We start from the raw sequence: 17692 nt of genomic DNA on the forward strand, positions 1-17692 counted from the left end.
ATAGTTAACAGCTGTTCAGCTTTGAAAAACACGTCTTGAGACCCCTCCGTTCTATTCCATTTTATTGCCGTTTATTGCCATCTAGCTGTTTTCAGTGCCACAATGTGTCCTGTGTGAGCGGTCCCTTACTCTCCTAAAGGAAATTATCATTGCTAGGCGTTGTGTTGGACTGAAATTAGCATTGTTGTAATGGAATTTAAATGGAAGTTTGGTACGAGCTTGTTCATCTAATCCTGTCATTGGCAACACAAGGGCATATACATAAGCGGCTGCTTACACTGCAGAAAATCATTTTCTTAATCAGTACTTTTGTCTCATCCATTATAAGGTGTGTCTTGAATATATTTTGAATTCATTTCCTGTGCAATTTGGCTTCTCAAGTTAACTTTTCATTTTTTTAAGGGCAGCAAAAATACTTGCATCCTGCCTCACTCCCATGACATCTTTTCCAGGAAACCTCCAGCAAGCCAAATCTGTTTACCTGTAATACTGAAGGATTTTATGGACATGTGAACTCATGAAACAGATAGGACTGTAATGCGGTCATAGCGATTAATAATGCGACAAATTGCATCCCTGCCCCATTTCCTCCTAATTTCATCCATACATCCTTTTATATTATGCAAGTATCATTACCGTCATTCTTTTTCTTGTTTGGTCTGCAACAAAAACATTCCTACTAAGATGTTATCCCAGGTGCCTCGTGCCACAGGAGAGAACGTGTCCTGGATTGCACATGCCAAACAGCATCATTTGTATAATGACTATCGTTGTATTATGGATTACCGTTTAGGCCAACAAAGATTTTTTTTTATTGTTATGTATCCATCATTTATGACGTTTCTACAATTTAATGTCACGCATCTTTTTTAATCAGACCTCTGCTCTCTGCTCTCTTTTAGTTCCAGTAAACAGGATGAGAAATCGAAATGTAATAAAATACGCACTGGAGCAGGAGGTTTCACAGACGGATGGGTTTTTGACTTCTGGCTTTTATTTATCATGTTTTTATTTGTATGTTCTACAGCCGCGTACTGCAGTACTCCAGACCCTCCCGTTAACGGCTCGGTGCACAGCCTGACGGGCACGAAGCTGGGCAGCACCTTGCGCTTCAGCTGCGACCGGGGCTTCAACCTGATTGGCCAGACCACCGCCACCTGCACCCGCACCCCACAGGGCATCCACCAATGGAACGCTCCGGTGCCGCTTTGCCAAGGTGAGTCTCAAGGTGTCCAAGACTCTTTGGATAAAGTCTGGAGGCGTTTATCCACCTCTTCTCCCTCCTCACTGAATTCGCTCTGCGAAAGAACAGCGCCGCCGTGGCTAATTCTGTATTCCATCAATGTTTAGGGCTTGGCTGCATCTGTCAAATTGCTCATCACAATAAATGGGTTAGCCAGGAGCCAAAGCTGCGAGACTATTGCTAATGTGCAGTCCGAGGGGAGAGTCTCCTCAGAAAGAGGCAGTTATCATCCACTAAAGCAGGGGCCTCCACGGGGTCCACCGTTTTGCAGTTTCAGAAGTGCTGCGTTTTATCACCACTTCCTGTCTAACAAAGGCCTCACCTGTAAGCGGGTTGGATTTCTATTTGACAGGGACGATGTGAGATGCCTTAGGCCGAGAGCCTTAGAGCGTTCCCTCTGCTCTGTTGAACACACTAAACTGTCTTTTTTTGTATTGGGAAGTGGGAGTTGAGTCGGGATTGATTGAAAGTTGACTAGCAGGGATATTACATCCATTATGTATCAGTCCTTTAAAGGAAGAGGCATTATAATGGCTTTCAAGACTAGAGATGACTGTAGAGAATAGGAAGGTTCACGCAAACAAGGGGCCAGTCGTGTACTATCACTACTGTGGCCTTGAGAAAGACACTTCACCCCACGTTGATCTGGGGCGAATGTTCCTGTAATTGTCCTGTGAATCACATTGGATAGAAATGCTAGCTAAATGACAAATTAAATGGTAAATGGACTGCATTTATATAGCGCTTTTAACAGACCCTATGGCCATCCAAAGCGCTTTACAGTTTGCCTCACATTCACCCATTCATACACCGATGGCGATGTCAGCCATGTAAGGCGCCATCCAGGCGCCATCAAGGACACTTCGACACTTGGTCAGGTGGAACTGGGGATTGAACCACCAACCATTTGGTTTGTAGACAACCTACATGAACCACTGAGCCACTGCCGCCCCTAAATTAGGATGTTAGAGGAGGCAGATATATAGCCATTTAAATGTTTTTTAAGTAATTAAGTAATGCATGTGGTCCTGGTGTTGGTGCTCGGAGTTGACACACACAGTGGTGCCAGAAAGAACACTGGATAATAGTTCAATGTGGAAAAACATATTACAATTTTATTTGTTTGTTTCATTATGCTTACAGTTTGTATTTCTGTTTATTTTTGAATAGATTATAGTTTGTTTGAAAAATGTGATCTGCATTATTTGATCAAATACAAAACTAAGCATCATCTGCAAACAAATTATGCTACTATATTTCTTGTTTTGTTTATTTTATTTTTGTTTCTACAGTATTTGGCTTTTAATAAATGTAAGTTGGTTCAATAGCTATGACATTATGACCATGACATTATAACATTTTATATGCCTGATGTAGGTCATGGGACCGAACTTTGCTAATAAATAATAAAAAATGTATACCTTTTTGTACTTTCTTTAACACAAACACACCTATTCATTACCTGCAGGTGTAATTGCTAATTGATTATTTTACCATCTATGACTTTGACATTCCTATATTTAAGTGTCCAAACAGTTGTTGGGACCTCAGAGATGGTTTAGGACTCTCTTCCTCTCTGATGGCTCTACAGGTTGCTCTGTATCCTTCCATGTCCAGATGTAATCCACGTCTTAGATTGTGCCCATTGAGCATTTCTAGCTGCTTTTGTTTACCTTCCCAGAAACGCTACAAGCTCGTGTTTGCAGAGTCGCTATGCTGCTTTTGGGGTATTCGCTGAGTGTGTTTACTCAGTATTCTATGAAGTATGACGGCAAAAAGAAATAGCCAGTTTTCTTTGGGTTTTGAGGTAAGAATTCAATATTTCTCTCCTTCACAGTTGTTTCCTGTGGGATGCCCATTGCTCCAGTGAATGGCACTGTCATCGGACAGCACTTCACTCTCGGCTCTAGAGTCACATTCTCTTGTAATCCTGGTTTCCGATTGGCCAATGCTCAGCCGGTGTCAACACTTTGCCAAGAGTCTGGGAGATGGAGTCCAATGGAGACCCGCCCTCGCTGCGTCCGTGAGTTCATGAGTGGCGCCATCAGTTTAATGTTCTTATTTATGTAAAGGACTGATAAAAAAAAATAAAAAAAAATAATAATAATTAAATATGTGTTATCTCTTAAACTATTTGAAATTCTTGAAAATCTTTGAATAAAGAAAATGGAGTAGAATCTTGCACCGCATGCAAAATTTTGTTTAATTTAGCAAATAGGCAAATTTTTATTAACACTTACTTTGTTCCTCCAGCTGTGACCTGCCCTGACATCGGCCACTCCGCAGTGGATCATGGGAGGTGGAGGCTTATTTACGGCATGCAGAATAAATATGAGGCCATGATGATGCTGACCTGTGACCCTGGTTATTTCTACAAAGGTCAAAGGGTCATCCGCTGCCAAGCTAATGGCACCTGGGATTACCCTGAGCCGAGACCGTCCTGTGAAAGTGAGTGTAATATAGGCTACAGTGAAATCCTTTGCTTTGCGCATTTTCAAATTATGATTTTTAGAGGGCAATGGATGGATTTTGTGGAGTTCGTGGAATGGATGGATTTTGTGAATTTTTTTTTTTTTTTTTTTAATTGAAAACCCCTGATCTAGTATGTCATGATTAAATTTGCAAAAGTCAATTTGCATACCAAGTAAAGCCTAATAAAAAGCCAATTTCAGTACTTTAAAATGAATGTCCTGTATTAAAAAAAGCCAACATGTCTTGTATTCAGAATTCTGTTTAAACTACTCTGTTTAAACATCTGTTTTTACCTAGTTATTTCCTGTGGTGACCTTGGAACCCCTCCGAATGGGAATAAAATAGGAACATTAACCGTGTACGGAGCGACTGCCATTTTTTCCTGTAACACGGGTTATACTCTGGTGGGCTCTAGAGTGAGAGAGTGCATGTCTAATGGCCTGTGGAGTGGAGCTGATGTCCAGTGTCTTGGTGAGTGTTTTCACTTCCCTTATTGGTAAATTAGATTTTTTTTTTTCAATCAATAAATATAGAGAAAATGTAACCATATGTGCTCTATGTGAAGTACACATGCTCCTGGATTATCGTCTTTGTTGATCCTAGAACAATAATCCAATCAATGAATTAGCTTTTAGGAATAAGTTTACAGTTTATGTCAAGTTTAGACTTAGAATCAGGGTTAGGTGCTTCTACATCAGTGTTATTCACCTATCATTTTAGTGATAAGTTATCATTTCAGCTATAGGAATGTTTTTCCAGGATGAACATATTTTGTTGATCCTGGAGAGACAGTCGTATAAACAGGAACATGTCTGTCTTGGCGAAATCACAGTCACTGTATGCTTTCTATGAGCATTTGCAATTTCTTCAACAGCTGGACACTGTGGCACACCAGAGCCTATTGTGAATGGCCAGATCATCGGTGAGAACTACAACTACAGAGGCAGTGTTGTTTACCAGTGTAATCCTGGATTCCGACTCATCGGCGTGTCGGTTCGCATCTGTGAGCAGGACCACCGCTGGTCCGGAAAGACTCCTGTCTGTGTCCGTAAGTTATTGTTTACTGATCTGATTTGAGGTCTTGTGACAGTTTTATGCCTCTAAGGAATAAAATAAACAATTAATGATATTAATATGTTGCTTTGTAGCTATCACCTGTGGGCATCCAGGCACCCCTGCTAATGGCATCACTCAGGGAACGCAGTTTAACTTGAATGACATTGTGCGTTTCGCCTGCAACCCTGGTTATGTTCTACAAGGTGCGATCAATTCTCACTGTCAGCCCAACGGCCAGTGGAGCAACACTCTGCCCAGATGTAAAAGTAAGTCCTGTGACTTCATCAGTGCCGATCCTGTGTCTGTCTGTCTGTCTGTGTGTAATTAGCAGAGGGAGTGTGAAGTGCTGTCATTTTACAATAACTTGACTTCTCTATTCAACTCAGCATGGTGTAGAACAACAGTACATGTGCTAATATATCTTAACTGAGAAATAACAGAAGTTAAACTGTGACGGATAACTGCATTTAAAGGATTTAAGATGAGGAAAGTAAGTGTGTCATGAACTGGCTTTAAAAAAAAAAAATACTGTTGTCTGAGGTCAACTAATGACGTTTGTGTGGTGATAACTAATAAGTAATAGGCCATTTTCTACACTGGTTTTGAGGCTCTCTCTCTCCAAAAAGCTGGGTTTTGATGGGCGTGACGCACTGGAGACCTGGAAGTAAAACGCAAGGATTGGACAAGATTTGCATATTTAATGAGCTTCAGCTCCACTGTCATATATATAAATGCCCCTGTCGGTTCAGTTCTCATAAGGGAGGGGTTGTTTTGAAAGTGGCAATTATATATAAGCGTGAATCGCAGACACACACACACACGTGCGCGCGCCCTTCAAATGTCAAGTCAAGAGAGAGAGAAGTGCAGAACAAAAAAGGAATATTATGAGATTCATCGCCCTGCCGACAGCTTTCGTTTTGGTAGCCTGTCTGGAAAACATACAGCACCGGGATGTTGGGCAGAATAAGGTATATTCTGTTTACACATACACATAAGCAAAACGATCAATAACAATGCTATACTATCACATATAAAAAACATGTTTTACTCAGATAAGTGTGTTGCACCATTCCTGTCAGATCCAATATAGAAGAATAGCATTGTATTTTAATATCAATGTCTGCAAATCAAGCATCAACCTGAGATTTGTTTAAAACGATTCAGCAGTGAAATTAAGTGAAAACCATTGTCTGCCCCACGTTAGCTGAAACATCATTAAAGATAACACATTATTAGGATCTAAAGGATCATATTAGGATCTAAAGGAAGCTTATGCAGCGACTGTGTTCTTCCCCAACCAGGAATAGTGCCGCAATATCTTGCTATATTCTTCGGCATGCTTATTGCTGCTGGCTAGCGCAATCCGAACAGCTCCATGAGTCAAGGAGCGGGGCTACTGAATTACACATGCTTATTATTCTGTAGAGGCAGTCGCGCGATGACATATAGATGCGGACACGGTCCTTTTCTGCGCCTGGTGTCTATAAAAGCTTTTCTTTCACTAACAAAGAATTTTCAGCTCTGGAACTTACAGGATATTCTTATATTACCATGACCTTTTATAAATCAAAAGCGCAAGGGAAAGTTGATTTCTCAATTCATCACCCCTTTAAAAACTAGGAAGTGTTTAGCATTAATGAATGGACATATAACTTTTGCGTCCATTTTCTGTTGTCCTAACCCTAACCAGGCAGCTTTCTATTGGTCAACATGGCGAAACTGCATGACCAATTTGAATCCATTGAGGAAATTGTTCGTTCTCACATGAAATTCTTGATTGCTTCCTTTCTTTTTAAAATTATTGGATTTTTCTGTAATAAATCACCAAACAACAGTAAATGTGACCTCTCTGTACCTCTTACTGACTCAAAAACTGCTCTAGGCGGGACAACAGATTTCCATAGCTCCAGCCAATGACAATATATGTAAATATATGTGTAATCAGATTATTTGTAATCAAGTTAATTTTGGAGTTGCCATATATGAGCCGAAAGAGGGGAAAAAAATACCACAAATTGTGAATGTATGGCATCAGTGGATCAATCTGATTTACCTTGAATCTTTAAAGTTGCATTATCCGACCCCCTCAGTCCTTCCCCCTCTTTAGATTGTAAGTGTGTGTTTACTCTGGCTGAGGAAGTTGAAGTGGCCTGATCATATCAGCTACGGTCTCCTCTCCATCATGGTCTGTCATTAGCACTGAGCGTGGGAAGACGCCCGTTTAATGGCACAAAAGGAGCCAGTAAAAAATGCTATGAGCTCTGAGCTGCATCAATAATTTAGTAGGCATCTGCACAGCCCTGCTAATCAGCGGCAATTTGTGTCTAAGCGAGCCACTTCTATCTCCAAAAAGGCATCCTAAACCACACACATAAGTTGGATGGACTTAGAACTACACATAATTGAACCAAAATCTCCTCAAAAATTGCCACTGGCCAGCAGGAATATCAATTTTAATACTGAATTATGGCCAAGCCAAAAAAAGATATATATATATATTCAAAAATACCCCAAATTCCTTTGTTCTTTTCTTTTTATTGATTTCAATTAATGTGTTTATTTCTAACTTAGCTATTAACATTTTAGTAAAAACCAAGCAAGTATTTTTAAGTTATAAATGGCGGCTTCATAGAAATGGCTTTGGCTGGCTCAGTTAAGAGCTATTAAAGGCATTAGCATGCATTACAACCCTGGAAAGTCTAATTCTGTTGACAAGCTGTCCCTAATGGAGTGATTTTTAAGGGAATGTTGTTGGCCTCAAACAGCAGAAGGGACACACTGGAGTCAAATAATGAAGCCTGTCCTCTTCATTTTACTTCACTTTTCCCCATAATTGCACACAAAATGTCACCAGAAGTGTGTTCAACTAAATTCATTAGAATTATACATAGTTTAACATAATAGCCTATCTTCTTGTCTCGGCTTGCTCAATTGCACTTCCACTGTATGTTTTTTGTTTTCTTACAGTGTGTGACCAAATTCAAATTACTGCTGATTTCTTCCTTTGGTTCTTCATCATGCCCTTTTGTCCTTCGGTGTTCTCGTTCTCTGCCTCTTTTTGGCTTTTAACACACCATCGCATTCTCTTCCTCTCTTCTCTCTCTAAGCCCAGTTCATGTCCTCAGCCAACCCTACACCAGCTGTTAATGAAGCAACTGTTTGTGTTTATGTGGTTATAAATATTTGCTGAAGTTTTCCAGAAGCCTTTAATCTTCTACAAAAAAAAATTTTTTGTTCTTTTTTTTGTAATTTTGTGTGGTGAATAGTTAGTGTCTATGGATCTATTTCACTAAAAAATGGATTGCGCCCTCTGGTAGCGTCATTTATTTTACACAATTCACTAAAATATTTGCACAAATCAATTAATGGCACAAACAAGCAAAAACATTGCGTTGAACATGATTTGCATGTCACAGTTGTCCATTATTCAGAACCCTTGCCGTGGGCTGAGGCAGTAGACAATGGTAATATTTACAGGACTGATATATATATAAATTGTGATTGACGACTGGGTCAGAGCAGCTTCAAAAATGCAGCTGTTGTTGAGTGTTCCTAGTTTGCAGTGGTCAGTATCTATCAAAAGTAGTCAAAGGAAGGAACAGTGGTGAATCGGTGACAGGGTCATGGGCGGCCAAGGCTTATTAATGCACGTATGGAGCAAAGCCTGGCCCATGTGGTCTGATCAAACAGATGAGCTATTGTATGTCAAATGCTCAAAACAATGTAATGCTGTTTCTGCTAGAAAGGATTGCATCGCATTTTCTTTGCGTATGGGGTTGTATAGCCGCAGCCCAGTCAGGGTGCCCATGCTGACCCCTGTCCATGCTGAATGTGCCAACAGTGGGCACGTGAGCATCAGAACTTCACCACGAAGCAATGGAAGGTGGCCTGTTGAATCACATTTTCTTTTATATTAAATGGATAGCCAGGTGAGTGTGTGTCGCTTACCTGGGAACACCAGGATGCACTATGGGAAGAGGGCAAGCCAGTGGAGGCAGTGTGATGCTTTGGGCAATGTTCTGCTGGGAAGTCTCGGGTCTTGCCATCCATGTGGATGTTACTTTGATATGTACCACCTACCAAAGCATTGTTGCAGTTCATGGAAACTGTGTTCATGTTCATAGAAACGGTATTCCCTGGTGGCTGTGGTCTCTTTCAGCAGGATAATACGCCCTTCCACAAAGCAAAAATGGTTCAGGGGGTTTAATGAGCACAACGAGTTTGAGGTGTTGACTTTGTCTTCGAATTCCCCAGATTTCACAAACAAGTTGAACAAACAAGTCTAATCCGTGGAGGCCCCACCTCACAACTTACATGACTCAAAGGGACACTTCACTGATTAGCATTAAGCTTTGCATAAGTAGAAACCCAGTATTATATTCAAATGACCGTGCTTTCCTCCCTCATGTCCCCCTGAGACTAGAGATTTCTGTATTTTGTGTTTGGAAAAACAACTTAGATGACACAAAAATAGTCATTTGGCGTCATCTGAGGCTTTTTTGGCCAGAGGCTAGAGACTACAGCCAGTAGTAGGAGTTAGTTCTGCATGTTTTCAACCCGCCCATAAGGCTTGGGCTCTCTCTCACAGAATGTAAATTGCAGGGGGATTTCACCAACACAATATCAGGAATTAATGTTGGTGATAATGTTATGCTTGATCTGTGTTTGTGTGTGTGTGTGTGTGTATATTATTATTATTATTATTATTATTATTATTATACATTTATATAGTGCTTTTCTAGACACTCAAAGCACTTTACATAGAAGGGGGAATCTCCTCAACCACCACCAATGTACAGCATCCACCTGGATGATGCGATGGCAGTCATGTTGCGCCAGAACGCTCACCACACACACCAGCTGATTGGTGGAGAGGAGAGAGAGATATATATATTCTGTACTTTATTCCTGTGATGACTACATAGTTAAAGCTGTATATTCTAGCTGAACCTTCCAGATCTGGAGCAGGCCCAAGCTTGTTCAGAACAACAAGTCCACCCATTTCTTAGGATGCCCATTATATACCTTCTCAAAACTGATCTGTAACAAAGATATACACAGTCTCTCCAAGGTTGCAGCTGATCTGAGCCGAAAGTTTCCCAAAACATACTGATAGCATGTGTGAAAGTACAGAATAGTACAGGCAATATTCATTCAATTATTTATTTCCGTAAATGGAAATATAAAATGAATAAAATATAATAAAAATGAAAGACAAATCCATATTTCATATCTGGAAGGCGAGCTAAGTGAGCAAAGACTGTTACTGCATTCCTCAAAGACCAATTACAAACTTATCAATCAGATTAAGTAAAATCATAACTAGAAAGAATCATTAAAAAATCATTATAATAATATAGGAGGATAAATATTGACTAAGGCTTTGATGATAAATTAAATTTGGATACAGGTATATTGAAGCGGCAATGGATTTCATAATCCCCCTTTCTATATGTATATATATAATATACATTTATTTGAATAAATATTTTGTCTTTGTGACTTTTGATCAGTTATAAATGCATCCTTACTGAATAAAAGTATTCATTTCTTTCAAATAGATAAGTAAAAAAAAAATTTTTTTTATTTTTCAAATAAAAGATTACTGATCCCAATCTGTGTATTTCTCAAAAGTATTCATCAGAAGTTTATTTTTGTCTTTCTTCTTTCTTTCCTGCTTTCTTTCGCTCATTCTAGTTGTGAACTGCACTGATCCGGGACATGTTGAAAATGGTGTCAGACAGGTCCTGCCCAGTGGGCCTCATCGCTACAGTTTCCAGACTGCAGTTTCTTACAACTGTAACCCTGGGTACTACCTGCTGGGCACCAGCACTCTGAGCTGTCAGGGAGATGGCACATGGGACCGCTCCCTACCCAAGTGCCTCTGTAAGTCGCCTTAGCCTGATAAACCGTCACTCAAATAATTCCATAACCTACTTTACTTTGATATGTTTATACATGTGACATTGTGCACTGTGGGTAAGGGTTGCCTTTTTTTTCTATGTGCCGCAGTGGTTCTGTGTGATCGTCCCAGCATGCCTCCGTATGCACAGATCTCAGGGGACAGACGCACAGTGGGCTCTGTTATCCGCTTCAGCTGCATCGGCCAGCGCACCATTGTGGGTAATACCACCCGCATGTGCCAGCTGGATGGCCAATGGAGCGGCTCCCTTCCACATTGCTCTGGTACTCAACATCTTTTCCCTTCTCAACATGCACATCTTATCCACACAATTACAATTTTGCTCAAAGGTTTAGATACTACTTGCATCATCTGAATGTTTTTATCAAACTTGATTTAGTACTTCATTAATATATCAGTTATTTTAGAAATATATTTATTTGTAATATTTTATATTTACATCAATTAGTCTATCTACTATTATTTCAAAACATATTGAGTGCCTATTTCATCCTGAGCTGTGGGACTGACAACAATCCTTTAGGTATTGCAAGTTCTTTGACTTCCCAGCATGCTCTGAGATCCAGCTTCACCACTCAGGACAAAGCAAAGACTTACACACAGCAATCAGAAAGGTTACAAAACAGTTACTGGTGTTCAAACAAACAGCGATGAAGGCTATGGAGACTTTTGGACAGGATCATTTGTATAAATCATTTTTTTCTTATGGAATATATGCAAATATTCTATGCTGTGTGTTCAGGGCACAACTAAACCAAAGTACTAATTATTATTATTTTTCCTTATTTAGCTCTCTTGTGTTTTTTGTAAATATGAAACAGACGCATACAACAGTAAACTCCAAGGTTTAAAATTTTTAATAAATAAATATAATATTTACACATTGTCAAGGCAAAGGCTCCTTTGAGATGACACCATCTCCGAGGTCTCGTAAGCATGTGAGATGATGAATGAATGGCTTCAGGATTACAGCTCAGATCAGCGGGTGGCAATACAATATAGCTATCTAGTCAGCGTCTGGAAGGGCAAGGAGTGTCCCCCCCCCCATAAACTGCTTTAATCTTTTCATATTGGGCTTGGCGACACAGACTCCCACATGCCTGCCAGGTAATGAGCTGCCTTGCTCCACTATAAACACATCAGCCCATTGCAGCCCTCAGATATGCCAGAAGAGCTTCATCCCTGGCTGTAAAACCACTGACAGGTTAATGTCACAATTCATAACATTCATATTTCTCAAAAGATTGCAGTTTCTTTCTGCCAGCTGTCAAAAAGTGCATTAAGGTTTTTTTGCAACAGTCGGCACACCTTGTGTTTAATAACTGGCCTGTCAGTGCAAGTTTCTGAAAAAGATAGCGGTATGCAAATAGTAGTGATTCTTTAATATTTACTTTGCCCTTCACAAAAACTCTCCATTCATTTTGGATTAGTGATTGTTTGTTGAGCATTACCAGAGGATATATGGGGAATAGAAATATCATTTGTAAATGCATCAGTGGATCAAAATAAGAGGATTTACTGAAGAACATCATGGAGTGCACATGTCGGCATTATGAGCGGGGAAATTAAAGGAAATTTTCTGTCCCTGGTGCTTTTTTATCCAAAGTAAATTATCACCTAAACCAAGGCACTGTGATGCCTCTTTTTCATCTCTTTTTCCAGGTCTACCACTGAGAGTTGCTCAATAAATAGGAATGAAATTACTCATCATCTTGTGTAAATCTCAGTTAACCTCTTTAAATAAAAACCTAATGTAATAGAGAGCAAGTTTGGAAGTCCTGCGGGGCATCTATCTCTTGTAGTTTTCCATTCATTCGCTATCAGGGGATTTGTATTGGACTAGTTTGAGTGTTTTTCTTGAAGATGGACTTTAAACCAAATGTTCATTGACAGTGCATAGACAGCTCCGTTGATTTTAATGATTGTGATTTAGTTTATAGAGTTGTGCCACACGTCAATTGGTTATACAAGCTTAACAAACGCTCCCTTTTCCTTGTACTGTGCATGCAGTGCAATATATATTTTAATTTTATTTTTGTACATTTTTTTTTACTTACTTTTATTTGACTTTTCTTTTTTTTCATTTGGAAAACAATTGAAATGTGCCAGTTTAAAGGCCAAACCAAAATAGTCAAAATTGCTATTGCAGGCTGGATTTAGGGATATACCAACTGTATTTAGTGATAAACTGCCATATGAAACAATATCACTGGTTTGTGATCCCTGCTTGTACAGATACGATTGAGAGTCAAATTAGTGCTCATATTAATCTTTATATGTGTGTTGTTTCAGGGGATTCTGCCGGCTTATGTGGAGACCCTGGCATTCCAGTGCACGGGATCCGTCTGGGAGAAGAGTTCTCCGTAGGGAGCATCGTACGATTTAGCTGTGAGCCCGGCTACATCCTGACGGGCTCCTCTGAACGATCCTGTCTGGCTAACGGGAGCTGGGTGGGCATCCAGCCTGAATGCCATGGTAAGAAAAATGAAACCTGGGTGGTTGCAGAAGAATGTGGTGGAAAACGCATGATTAATTGCTTCTGCCTCTGGAAGATTCTACTTCACCCAAAATTGTAGCCTATGCAAATTTCTCTGACAAAGAGTTATTTGATTCTTCACACAAATTCCCTTGTGTTTTAACTTTGTGCAAAATGAGAAAGGGAGATGAAGACAGACTGAGATAGAAAGAAAGTGGTTGATGAAATGTTATTTTCATCTTGATTGTTCTCGTCTGTTCTCTGCTGTAGCTTTAAAGTGGCTTAGTACACCTGGGGTGTACACATGTTAGACCTCCATTGTATCGTGTTTCCTTTCTCCCAACATGCTGAACACTATCCAGTCAAGTTGCGCAAAGGACTGTGCCGGCCCTGCCGGTCCCCTGGACACTGCACTGCTGTGTTTGCAGTCTCTGCTTCTTTCTTAAATAGCATTATTATTCTGTTCGTGTTGGTTTGTTGAGTCTGGTTGTGGAGTCAGGCTGACATCCTAAAGAAAGGCATGTCAGAGAAGCAAAAAACACAGGTTAATTATCCATGTGGAGATGCCTGTCATTTTTCTTACCCCACTTTTTTTAACACCAGCCATTTGTTTCATCTCACATCTTGTTAACAGTCTTCCCTAAACATTTGAGATATTTTTAGTTTTGCATCTGCTACAAAGCACACTGTCATCTAAATCCATTCCTACCTCCCAAATGCTTGGGGGTTGTGTTTTTGAAATGTGTGTGCGTGCCTAAGTTTGTGTTTCTCTATTGATTTGACCCTTGGGCTATTGTTATCCATGCCAGTTCAGCAAACTGTGGTGGCTTAAAAGGTGGATTCTGAGAAAATGCCGACGTTTCAAGAGAACAAATCAATAACAGCCTAAACCCTCTATCATAAATTTACATCCTAAACGCACCATAAATAGCGAATTGCCTTAAAGTGCAAGGGTAGATCAAGAATACTTTTTTCCCTTTTAATTTATGTCATCTCCAAAATGTTTGATGTCCCAGCATTCACTTGTATCAAGTATTATGAACATTTTTTTTCAGAATTGGTGTGTATTACATTATGATAATGTGGCGATCAACTAGTGGGCCGTGATACAAAAAAACTTTTATCCCATTTTTGATTCTGCAATAACTTTGCAATTTAAAGTCAATCAACTCTCATTAGAGTATCAGTAGACTAGCAGAAGCGTTTATATTTATAAGCAGATATTTTAGCAGAGTCTACTCTTATTACTTCTAATTCATATTTAGTTGCAAAATTTATTGTAAATGAATTGCTGCCCAAGCCATGAAACCAATGACATTGTCCTATAAACATATGTGAAGCTATGTTGGTTAACCACTTGGTTGGTGTCCAATATATAAAATATATATATATATATATATATATATATATATATATATATATATATATATATATATATATATATATATATATATATATATATATATATATATCTTTTTTAAGAGCCAAAAGACACGGGTGTGTATAAATAACGGCAGGTAATCCCTAGTTTGCTGTTATAGTTTTAAGCTTGTGATTCAATGTTCAAGCTCTTTGTTTTCATGTTGGCAGATCTCCAGTTCTCAAACCTCTTGCCCATATTGGTGGCATCCCTAGTTGAGTGTATGCCCACCTGCTCTTTATTGGCACACACCCATGAATAAGCTCCATCTGCCCCTTCCTGGGGCAGAGGATTGTCTAATGTATGAAATCTCCTGCAGTAAACGTGTTTATTAATTACACACTAAATTAAAAAATAACTGTCCAGTTTAAGCGAGGTGCGAGTCCAGTAATTTGTTTAGATGCCTAGTAGTGTGCTGGCCTCTATTGAACCTGGTATTCATGTTCTACACTGACCTTGCTTCTCACATTGGATCCCATCTGACGTTCTCTTGTTGTCTTTTTGCAGTGATCTCCTGTGGCAACCCTGGAACTCCCCGCAACGCCATGATCCAGTTCCATGATGGACTTGTGTTTTCCCGCTCTATCACCTACTCCTGCAGAGAAGGCTACTACTCCAATGGCCTGCTCACCCGTCATTGTACGGTCAATGGCACCTGGACCGGGGACATGCCTGAATGCACAGGTGCCCTATCAATACTTCAACAGGAGGAAAACCTTTTATTTTAAAGTAGCTAATCTCTAAGGTCTCATTGTTTGGTGAATGTTTGTAACATTTAGCCATTTCAGTAGAAATCCACATGTTTGGACAGTTTTTGTGAAGGAGAAGGATTTCCCCATGCAACCAGTTAAAGTTAGTCATGCGGAGTGACCCTATGTTCACCATGCAAGCACCATCTGACTGAATCAAAGTTGTGGACTGCCAAATTGGAAAGTTTCCATGTTGTAAGCCTGAATTCAAGTGGCTTTCTTGAGTAGTTGGAAATTCCCACTTTCCAAGTTGAATGGAATGCGGGATAAGTCAACTATGCTCATTGTGTCTTTTCATGGGGTCTTTAAGTGGCTTTAGAAAAGGCACGGTTTTATTCTCAAGATTTATTTAGGCTAAACTGCTCTGAATAGTACAGCTCTCGTGGCTGTACTCTTGAGGAATCCAAAGGCTGGAGTTGAATTGGTTTTGTTAGCGTGAAGCTTTTCAATGCATTGTGGTTCAGGACTTAATAATGAGGGACAGTGTTCTCCATTATCCCTGCCCTGGACACAAGCTGATCAGGGACGTATACATAGCAGCCCTGTGTCGGAGAGATAGAGACTAGCCCTGTCCCCCATCTTTGGCAGCCGCCCGAGTGACTTGCCATGCTCATAAAAACACAATGCTCACTGTTCAGACCCTGAGCTAATGGAGGTCACGTGCAAACATTACAGCTCCAGACACATTGGTGTCTTTGGCACAGAGCAGGTGCCGGTGGCCTCAGACTACAGGAAGTGACTAGAGGAAAGAGGCTCCCAAAGCTGCTGCCTAAAACAGTTCATTAATTTAAATACACCACTTAGAGTGATAAAAAAACGTGTTGCTTCCAGTTTATGACCCTTTTAATATGAAAATGTTTTTGCCTAAATTTGATATCTGTTTCAATGAAACGGCTAATTATAAAATGGTTCCAAATCATCCAAATTTTGGCACACACCTCACTTGTCATTCAGCCTTATACTCCCTCTAATTGCACCACAAATGGCTTTCAGCCATCCTTTGACTTTTGCTTTACTCTCTCTGCCCACTTCCAGTCATCAACTGTGGAGATCCTGGAGTGCCAGCTAATGGTATTAGACTAGGCAGCGACTTCACGTTTGGCCACACTGTGAGCTTCCAGTGTTCGCCAGGCTTCACTATGGATGCCGATCGTGCCTCCACGCTCATCTGCACCAAGGACCGCACATGGAATGGCACCAGGCCCGTTTGCAAAGGTTCGAGCCCACCGCCTGTGAACTAAACCTTCATGTATACTCATTTTATTTATTTCATTATTTTAGAGCACTAGTTCAACAAACTCATGACTGATTGTCTATGTCCTCTCACAGCCATTGTATGTGGGGCACCTCCTAGTATCCCGAATGGGCAGGTGATGGGGACTGACTTCCAGTGGGGGTCCAGCATAAGTTATAGCTGTAATCAGGGTTACCAGCTTTCCCTTCCCACCATCCTTACCTGCCAGGGCACAGGAAACTGGAGTGGCGAACGGCCTCAATGTTTTCGTAAGTCTGAATCTTTTGTAAAGGGTTACTTCATGCAAAAATGATTTATGTCATTAAGGACTCACCCTAATGTTAACCTAATGTTCCACACCCATAAGACCTCCGTTCTTCAGAACACAGTTTAAGATATTTTATATTTAGTCCAAGAGAATCTCTTGAAGCATCTAAAATACATCTTGGTCCAAAAATAATTCAGCATTGTCTTCTCTTCCATGTTTGTTTTCAAACGCGGAAGAGAAGACAATGCTGAATAAAGTCGTAGTTTTTGTTATTTTTGGACCAAAATGTATTTTCGATGCTTCAAGAGATTCTAATGAACTAACTGATGTCACATATGGACTACTTTCATGTTTTTATTCCCTTTCTGGACATGGACATTAAAATGTGCATACACTTGGATATGCTCTCAGACTAAATAATAAAATAAATAATTATATTAATACCTGATAGAATAGTGTTTTCAATTTAATTCTATTTCCTGCAGCTGTATTTTGTGGAGATCCAGGGATACCATCCCAAGGCAAGCGGGAAGACAGAGGGTTCACATACCTGTCCTCTGTTTCATTCTCATGTTACCCGCCTTTGATACTGGTTGGCTCTGCTCGGCGATACTGCCAATATGATGGAACCTGGAGTGGAACCCAGCCTTCTTGCATAGGTCAGGAGTTATGTATTCATGTTTCTTCCCATAAAAAAACAGTACTAACATCTTTTATTTTTAATTATTCTATATACAAATTAAAATAAATGATGGCAAAGATACATTTCAGCAGCCATTATTTCAGTGTCACATGATCCTTCAGAAATCATTCTAATATGTTGATTTGGTGCTCAAGAAACATTTATCAAT

The 17692-nt window shown here is 39.9% G+C and overlaps 1 protein-coding gene across 3 annotated transcripts in view; it reads left to right on the forward strand.

Annotated features, from left to right (window-relative positions):
• The window catches only part of csmd2 (CUB and Sushi multiple domains 2), a 367226-nt gene that overhangs the window by 331084 nt on the left and 18450 nt on the right, over window positions 1-17692 (forward strand). For all 3 annotated transcript variants that reach the window (XM_067426365.1, XM_067426366.1, XM_067426367.1), the window contains 13 exons: window positions 1028-1216; window positions 3081-3266; window positions 3497-3691; window positions 4013-4186; window positions 4590-4763; window positions 4864-5037; window positions 10469-10657; window positions 10784-10957; window positions 12987-13169; window positions 15098-15274; window positions 16375-16554; window positions 16669-16842; window positions 17327-17500. In XM_067426365.1, the coding sequence (XP_067282466.1) occupies window positions 1028-1216; window positions 3081-3266; window positions 3497-3691; window positions 4013-4186; window positions 4590-4763; window positions 4864-5037; window positions 10469-10657; window positions 10784-10957; window positions 12987-13169; window positions 15098-15274; window positions 16375-16554; window positions 16669-16842; window positions 17327-17500 (2343 nt within the window). The remainder of the gene's footprint in view (window positions 1-1027; window positions 1217-3080; window positions 3267-3496; window positions 3692-4012; window positions 4187-4589; window positions 4764-4863; window positions 5038-10468; window positions 10658-10783; window positions 10958-12986; window positions 13170-15097; window positions 15275-16374; window positions 16555-16668; window positions 16843-17326; window positions 17501-17692) is intronic.

Source organism: Pseudorasbora parva, chromosome 19 (genome assembly GCF_024679245.1).
Source record: "Pseudorasbora parva isolate DD20220531a chromosome 19, ASM2467924v1, whole genome shotgun sequence".
Lineage (NCBI taxonomy): Eukaryota > Metazoa > Chordata > Actinopteri > Cypriniformes > Gobionidae > Pseudorasbora > Pseudorasbora parva.